The 8458-nt window shown below is 33.0% G+C and overlaps 1 protein-coding gene across 1 annotated transcript; it reads right to left on the reverse strand.

Moving 5' to 3' along the window:
- Nucleotides 1–5132: 5132 nt before the first annotated feature.
- On the reverse strand, nucleotides 5133–8214 carry LOC105803040 (zinc finger protein GAI-ASSOCIATED FACTOR 1). Its single transcript, XM_012634987.2, has 3 exons — nucleotides 7782–8214; nucleotides 7120–7516; nucleotides 5133–6791 (listed from the first exon to the last, which is right to left on the reverse strand). Exons 1-3 carry the CDS (start codon nucleotides 8038–8040, stop codon nucleotides 5729–5731), a joined length of 1719 nt encoding a protein of 572 aa, XP_012490441.1. The 5' UTR covers nucleotides 8041–8214; the 3' UTR covers nucleotides 5133–5728.
- Between the last annotated feature and the right edge of the window lie 244 nt (nucleotides 8215–8458).

Below are 8458 nucleotides of genomic sequence, written 5' to 3' on the forward strand. Positions count from 1 at the left end.
CACTGTTAATATAGCAAAACAACCCCTAGATGCAAACATAGTATTCATATCAATCTTAATTAGCTTACCTACCAAAAAACCAATCATTGTTAAGAGGCTCATCAGGTAATAGATACTTGGCAGCCCAGGTAAACAGATCCATGCCGTCATATGTTGGGATAACACTCATCTGTTGAAAATCTCGTATTCCAAGGCTACACAACTAGATAATGGCAAAAAAACAACCAATGGACCTTTCGTTAACACATTCTAGAAGTCATCGCTCAACTTAAACCTCACAATAAAGTAGTAATTATCCAAGTCCATAAGTTGAAACAGCTAAATCAATCTCCAAATTTCTAACCCCTTGTTAAACAGAATGTTAAACCCAATCTTCCTTCCCAAGAACTTGACAACGACTATGTTCTTCATACTATCCTCCAACAGTTTGTGCACTTGCTTAAAAAATTTGATTGATGGCATACTATAATTGGCTCCCATCTGCACATCTTCAGCCTCTAACAAGACATCCTCCGCTACAAAATCATCACCATTTATACCACCTTTCTCACCAGACACGACCACCTTATCTAAAAAAGACACCCCTGACCAGGAAATGCCCTCGTCGTCGGGCGTCACTTGAAAACCAGGCGTAGCCTCCTCCAGAAAACATACCTTCTTACTTGCACAATTGACAACCTCACCACTATTCAGCCTCGCCCCCTTTGAAGCCCCATCCATCTCCACATCTAAGAAGTTTAATATTTACTTTTTTTTATTAACCATATGTTTAGTTTTTTTAATTTAAGTTATTTTTTTTGTTTTATTTAGTTTTTCTCATAATGTTATATTATTCACGTGGACTTAATGGTTTAGAAAAGAAAAATTCTACGTGTCAAATTTTTATTGGCTGATTTAGCAATTTACTAATGGTGTTAACACCAATTACCATAATAAAACACATATTAATAGTTTAGGTATCAAATTGAGCATTTCCAAAGTACAAGTACCACATTCAACATATTATGAAAATATATGTATTTAAGAGTGAGCAAAACTCGATTCGATTTGAAAAAATAGAAAAAAAATTGAATTTTGAGTTAATCGAATCAAGTTATTTGAGTTATTCAAATTATTCGAGTCAACTCGAATAAGTAATTCGAGTTTCGAGTTGAATTTTATAATTCAAGGAACTCAAATAATTCAAATAACAGATTGGTGTAAATACCATTTTGGTCCTTATCAAGTTTGAAAACGAGCAAATTGGTCACTCTCTCAACAAAAAATTACAAAAAAAATTCAAAAATTCAAAAAAAAATTAAATTCAGAATATTTATAAAAATTTTAAAATTTATATATATAAAAAATTCTAAATATTCCAAAAAAATTCTAAAAAATATAAAGAAAGTTAAAAATTAAAATTTTATAGAATAATAATTTTGGGACCTAAATAAGTTAATTAATTATTCAAGTTTGTCATACTAAAATAAATTTTTATTGTTTTGCTTTGAAAAAGTTTTCAAATATATATATGGTTTCAAATTTATGTGCTCCAACATGGGATTATTTATACTGTAACAAGATTTTAATTTGACACTTTTAATTTTTTAATTTAACTCAAACGTTTCGCTTGATTCGACTCGAATCAAATTTTATTTAACTCGACTCGATTCGAAAAAAATTTCAAATCGAGTTAGGATGATAAAGTAGGACTCGTCAACTCAAAATTTTTTCACTCGATTAAATTGAACGCTCACCCTTACAGGTGCTATAATAAAATACATATTAATAGTTAAAATATCACATTAGACATTTTCAAAATATAAATATGATATTAAACATTTTATGAAATTACAAGTATAAAATGTGATATTATCCCAACTTTCAATTAACAATCTCATCATCCTCTATGGTAGGTTCAGAGGTGGAAAATGGACTTTGGGCTTTTTCCCAAAACCCAAGGAGATTACCCATGAATTTGCAGTAATGGGTCTCGCAAGTTCCAGATGCCACAAGATTTTGAGTCTTGCTGGATGACTGTATTTTTCCTTATAATTTTTATCATATTTAATTATTTTATAGCATTAGGACTAAAATTAAAAAAAAATTAAACTCACGGATGCAACTAATTTAACTAAAGCAACTCAAAATTGGAAAATAAAAATGAAAAATAAATTAGTTGTGTAATTAACACAAATTCTGTAAAGGTGAATGTCCAATTCCTACGACTAGACAAAGATTTCAATATTGGGTTCCAATATTGTAAATGGAAATTCTTCTAATGGCTGAGGGTGGGGCACGTATATTTTAGTGAGAAGCAGTAAAGCAAGTTGAGAAAGCCAAAAAAAAAAAAGGAAAAAAAGAAAGAAAGAAAGAAACTTTTTGTTATTGAAATTGGATTAAGTATGGTTTTTATTGGAAAATCCCTTATTTGCTGGAGAAAAGAAAAAAGAAAGAAAAGAAGAAGCAAGAAAACAAAACCCAAAAGATGGTGGAAATTGAAATATCAAGATCTGAGTGTGTTGATGTGAAAATTAACTAGATCAACGATGGTGAAAATAAATATTTTGAATTTACTTTTGTTATACCTATTTAGAAGGGACATGTGACACCATGAGATGGCACTTGAGAGACTTCTGTAATGGCTATTTGCTTACCTCTCGGCATACAACACTTGGCATATTCTTCACCTAAGCATTTTGATAGTCTCCTACTCCTTGGTCACTAGATGACCAGTCACCCGGAGATCTTATCCTCCAAGCCATTCGCTTTTAGCGGGTGCACATCTACCTTCAAAGAGGGGACTACTAAGCATAACAACTTCGTACTACCTCAGCCAATGGAATGTCATAATAATACCGTGCATGAGGACCACTCACGTACAACGATCTTGCAACCTAGCCGACTGTATGATCACCATATCCTAGATTTGCCGATGACATGACCTCATTGAACACGAGCCCTCCTTCCTTATAAATATCTTGTGGGATGATAAATAAGGGAACAAACCTCTCCAACCTTTCAGAAACCTTAAGCACTACTCAACAATCTGTCTCCTCTACTACCTCCTCCTCCTCCTTACTTACCTCCTTTCTCTAGCTTGCTGCTTGCTTATGTGAACTAGCCTTCCTTGCACCACCACATCCACCTTCTTATCTCCTCTCTTGTTGACATTTGTATCAACAATTTTTATTAATTTGAAAATGAATTTTTAATGTTTTTCATTCAATGAAAATTAGAACTAGGTGAGTGGATAAATTTTTATAACTGTTTTATTTTTATATTAATTTTATATGTATATTTTGAAAAGAGAAGAATCCACTTATAGTGGTATAAAATTGCATTAGTTTTACATTATTTTGTATTTTTTGTACTATCAATATTTAAATGATCCAATCATCGTATTTCATATTTCATTTACGTAAACCATGCATGTTAAATTTGAAGTAAATTAAAAAATTTAACTATTTATTATATGTAAAAGAACTTTTAACTATTTGATAAATATTATATACATAGTATTTTGGAACGATGTGATAGAGATATCAAATTGATTTAGAAATTTACATGCATGAAAAATATAATTATATCTATAAATTTAACGGTTAAATTGTTAAAATGTTAATAGTACAAAATGTGTTTAGATTTTTAATATATATATATATATATTATTTTATAAAAATTCAAGTGATGATATAACACGATCTTATAATATCTATAAATTTAACGGTTAAATTGTTAAAATGTTAATAGTACAAAATGTGTTTAGATGAACAAACACGTTTAATGAAACACAAATTTAAAGAACAATTTAAATAAAAGAATTTAGATATCAAATTGAAAAAAAAAAATCAAATTCAATTTAAATGCACCCCAATGAGTTAAAATCTAAAATCCTTTCTTTTTCTACTGAAACACAATGGTAAGTGTAGGTGTTTGGCAAGACATCAGTCCAGCGGTATAATCTCACTAGATATTAAAAATGAAACTGGGTCAATCCAGTGGTATAATCGGTGAAGTTAAAAATAATGATGGTTGTAAGATTAATTATTGTAGTAATGAGATTAGATACTATAATAATAAAATTAAAACTAATGATGAGATGTGTGTTTGGATTTAAACGCAATTGTAACGATGAGATAAAAATAATCACATTAAATCAAATTGTGTATGTGTAAAATAAATGATAAAAATATTAAAATTCTATTTATGGTAATAAAATAATATATAAACCAAATTATATTTATGTAAATAATAATTTATTGATCCATGATGTCAATGGAAATGGAGAATTAGAGGGGGTGGCCACTTCACCCATTCTAGGGATAAGAGTTGAAAAAGTAGAAGGATTTAGGTAGAAGTAATTGAGAGCTTAGTATATTAGGGTTTTTGAGTGGGGAGGAGTCTCTTTTCTATGTGATATCTTAAAATATTTATAAAAAATAAAAAATGTTAATTAAAAATTATATAATATATAATGCCAAAAAGAATTATAATTTTTTATGATTTTTAAAATTTTTAATTAACAACGTTTTTACCATTTTTTAAGAATTTTTACAAATTTAAATTTCCAATAGGACTTTGAATAATTGGTAGAAAATTGTATTTTTCATTAAAAATTTGAGTACATAATTAATGTTTTTAGTAATTATTAGAAATTTACGGAAATAACCAGTCATCTTTCATGAAAAGGGCAATGAGGTTATCAGCCACAAGTGAGTTGAGTGGTAGAACATATTCTTCAAGATTCCATCTTACCATATAATGCTAAAATAGGATCCAAGGGAGCACTCTATTATTATTATTATTATTATTACTATTATATTTTTAATAATTTATTATGTATTAATATATTCATTTTAAGGTCTTTTAATAATATTCATTTGAATTTAAATATAACTAATTTTAATTTCACTACTACATAGGAGAGTAATCGATTTAATTGGTCAGTCTTTTTTAAACTAACTTAATTGATTTTAATATGAAAAAATTAATCTGGTCAACTTTAATTGAAAAAAAAACAGATCAAACTGAACCGACATTAATTCGATCAATTTAGCCGATTTTTGGTTAGCCGGTGTAAATTTTTTGAGTTGAGTTTATATAATAATATATTTATTATATATTATAAAAAATAAATATATTTTAAATAATTAAAAATAATATAAAAATCAAAAACTAATTGATTAAACCGAGGTTAAGACCGAACAACACATCTCACCCAACTAAAAAGAAACCAAAATAATTAATTGTACCAATTTTTTTCGATTAAAACAGAATATTACTCTCCCCTCAATCTCACCACACTAATAATTAATCTCATCATCATTCTTAAACTCGAAGGAGTGATACAAAACAAAGATCCTACAGCTTATGATTGCATTAACAATGCCTCCCCAACTGAGTCTTTTTAACCCTTTATTTTGTTTGTTTAATACGAATTGACGGTTGGCTTGCATGTAGTTGTCCGTTACAAAAACAAAGGATTATACGTTTGTGGTTGGTTTGAACTTTGAAAGAAAAATGAGTCTTTTTGGGGGAGTGGATACAAGGTTTACACATTGCTTTCCCTTTCCCACTGTTCATCATCCATGAACTTAAAAGGGTAGATAAATCGGTGTGGACCCTTTGAACCCTGTTTGGTACCTAGCTAATGCCAAATTGGCCATCTCAGCATTGTCACCTGGAAAATCTTCCAGGGAAGGCTGACAACATAGAATAACCAAAGAAAAACAAAAAACGATAGCTCTCAGACATCCCAGATGGGCTTTTCAATAGTTGAATCCCCATGCGAGTACTGTTGCTGGAAAGGGTTCATCATTGGCAGTCTTTGTTGGCTTATTGCTTCCAATTCCAACCTTTGTTGCAGATGCTGCTGTTCGTGCAAATTGGTCGGCCTTAACCCTCCGATTCCCATGAAATCAAGGGTCGTCATGTTACCTCCTCCACTGCTGGTTCCATATATTGATGGCCCCGTTGGCTTCCTTCCTTGGAACAAGTTATAAGAACTACCACTACCTTCATGTTCCATGTTCTTCATCAAGCCTTGGTTTCGGTCAACTCCATTGAGGAGCATGTTAGTCAACATTCCCATCTCGTTCATTGCTGAGCTTCCTTGAAAAAGTTGGGCGAATTCATTGGGGCTTTTTTGCATGAGTTGGTTGGAGAATCCCTCGCTGATTCCAACCATGCTTGACTGGTCAGTTTGTGATGGGAATTGATCATAAGATGTGTTTTGCTGCTGAATACCGCCAAAAGTTGGCGGTCTAATGGCCTGGTCAGGACCTGCCATGCTACTAGCAAAGCTTGTTTGCATGATGGGTGAGTTTATACTATTACTTGCAGTTGCACCCATTTGGGCTGCTTTCTGCAGCAAGGCTGTTGCAGACATGTGGGGCGACCCGGCAATTTGGCAACCTTTTTTGGTATCCTGCAAATAATTGAAGCCAGATGAACCGTTTGAACTGAGTTGTAGACTAGACGAAGCTGAAGAAATGCTTCTCGTGGTGCCAAATAGAGTGCCCGAGCTGCTTGAAAACGTGCCTCCTCCTATGTTCATGGACTTAAATGGCATTGGCACTAGCTCTTGGGGAAGGGATTTGAGTGGGGTACTTTTTGAGTCAAAGTTGTTGAAATCAGATATTCCCATAGATGTGTTGCCATTGCACATTGGCATTGATGACATGAGAAGATCTGGCATTTGGTTTTGTAAGTTTGATCCCGCGTTATTCATTAGCCCTTGGTTCACCTTGATGTTTTCTTCAGCGCCTATTGCATCGCAGAATGCTCTATGGGTGATGAAGCTGTCTCTCCTGCAGCAGTGGGGTCAAATTAGGGCTATTATTAGATTCAAATCTTGCTCAAAGAAAGAAACAGTACTTTTAAAAAAGAGAGAGCTATTTAGACGCATGATTTACTGCAAAAAGGCGTCAAAAAGAGCCTATCAATTGTCGGCCATTGTCTAAGTGATAACTAACGCATATGTATATTATAATCTAAATCATCATATGCAGGACAACAAACATCCAACATGGTAACTGCACTGCACCCGATTGTACCTTTTTAAAGGAAAACATATCTTTTGACTTCTCCATGCAAAATCATTTATATAAAGTATGTAGAGATAGATAAAAAAAAAACCTTGAAAAAATGGTTCCACAATCACATTTGTATTCCTTAGTACCACAGGTCTTCTGATGAGCTTTCCAATCCGATTGCACAGCGTATTTTTTGGAGCACTTGTCGCATTTCCATTTCTTTTCGCCATGCTTACGGCTGAAATGCTTCTTTATTCCAGTGAGATCCCCCAGTGCACGAGCAGGGTTGTGGTGGACACAAGTGGGCTCGGGGCATATGTAGACTCGTTTCTTGACTTCAGTGGTGGTCCTTTGCCTTAGCTTCCACGGAAGGTTGTGGCCTCTCCGGTGCAATTGTAGGTTCTGGTCCCTTTGAAATCCTTTGTTGCATATCTCGCATACGAACCGATTTGTCGCCATAAGCGTCGTCGGTGATAGAGCTATAACTTCAGCATTTGGATCTGGTTTCATAGAAAGTACAACAATTATATACTTAATATAAAAAAACAGTCGGAAACAAAAAGAGAAGTGAAAAGTGCAATCAAGCAAACAGTTGTTGGCAATTATTGTAATCTCATATACATATATATAGCAATAATTGAACCCGTTATATAACAGCTTAATCTTTTCTTAAAAATAACTGTAGCAAATGGTTCAAATCTACATATAAATTTAGCATAGAAATAGAAAGCAAAATCGAGAATGATGGTGGGTAAATGGAATTGCCTGGAGTTCCTGGTAAATTTCTCTTCCTCTTGACCGGTGGCTGTGGCTGTGGCTGTGGGTGTTGAGAGGAAGAACTATTGGTGTTGGAAACTAAGGCCGGTGGGGAGTTATTTTTGAGGAGCAGCTGGTGGACTTCCTCTCCAGTGTTACCAGAAGAGAGGCTTCCATCATCGCCTGAGATTTTTGACATTTGAAACTGAGAGGAAACCAAGAAATATAGTGATAATGTGGAAAGCTTGTCTGTTTCTTTAATTTTCATCCATGGCTCCAAATTCAAGTGTTAGTTTCTTGTTTTCGGTGCGGTAACGAAAGGTGGGGGCTTGTTTTTTTCGGTAAACATAAAATCAGGAACCTGCTATCTGTAAAGGAAGACAAAAACCAGGGAATTCTCCTTCATTTCTGGTGAAACGAGAGGGCTCTATCTGCCACAGTAGTACCATTGGAACCTGTTCTTCTTTGGCTTTATATAAATATGATATTTATGTTACAGTGTCAAAGCTTGATGAGGACAACGGCATGGGAATTGGCCCCTTAATTTCCTGATTATTAATTAATTGCCATTCCCTTCCTTCTATTTAAAAATATATATAAATTAATCTTGTTGATTTTCCAAGATGCTTTTCTTGTATAGAACTAATAATGTGATCATGATGATGATAATTAAAAAATATTGTTAC

Source organism: Gossypium raimondii, chromosome 11 (genome assembly GCF_025698545.1).
Source record: "Gossypium raimondii isolate GPD5lz chromosome 11, ASM2569854v1, whole genome shotgun sequence".
NCBI lineage: Eukaryota > Viridiplantae > Streptophyta > Magnoliopsida > Malvales > Malvaceae > Gossypium > Gossypium raimondii.

Excerpts from the sequence above, each read along its gene's own strand:
- LOC105803040 (XM_012634987.2), bottom strand. The coding sequence starts at position 8,040 with ATGAAAATTAAAGAAACAGACAAGCTTTCCACATTATCACTATATTTC. Across the intron at positions 7,517-7,781 it reads AAATTTACCAGGAACTCCAG|ATCCAAATGCTGAAGTTATA; the intron begins GCAATTCCATTT and ends CTATGAAACCAG. Across the intron at positions 6,792-7,119 it reads TGTGGAACCATTTTTTCAAG|GAGAGACAGCTTCATCACCC; the intron begins GTTTTTTTTTTA and ends CCACTGCTGCAG.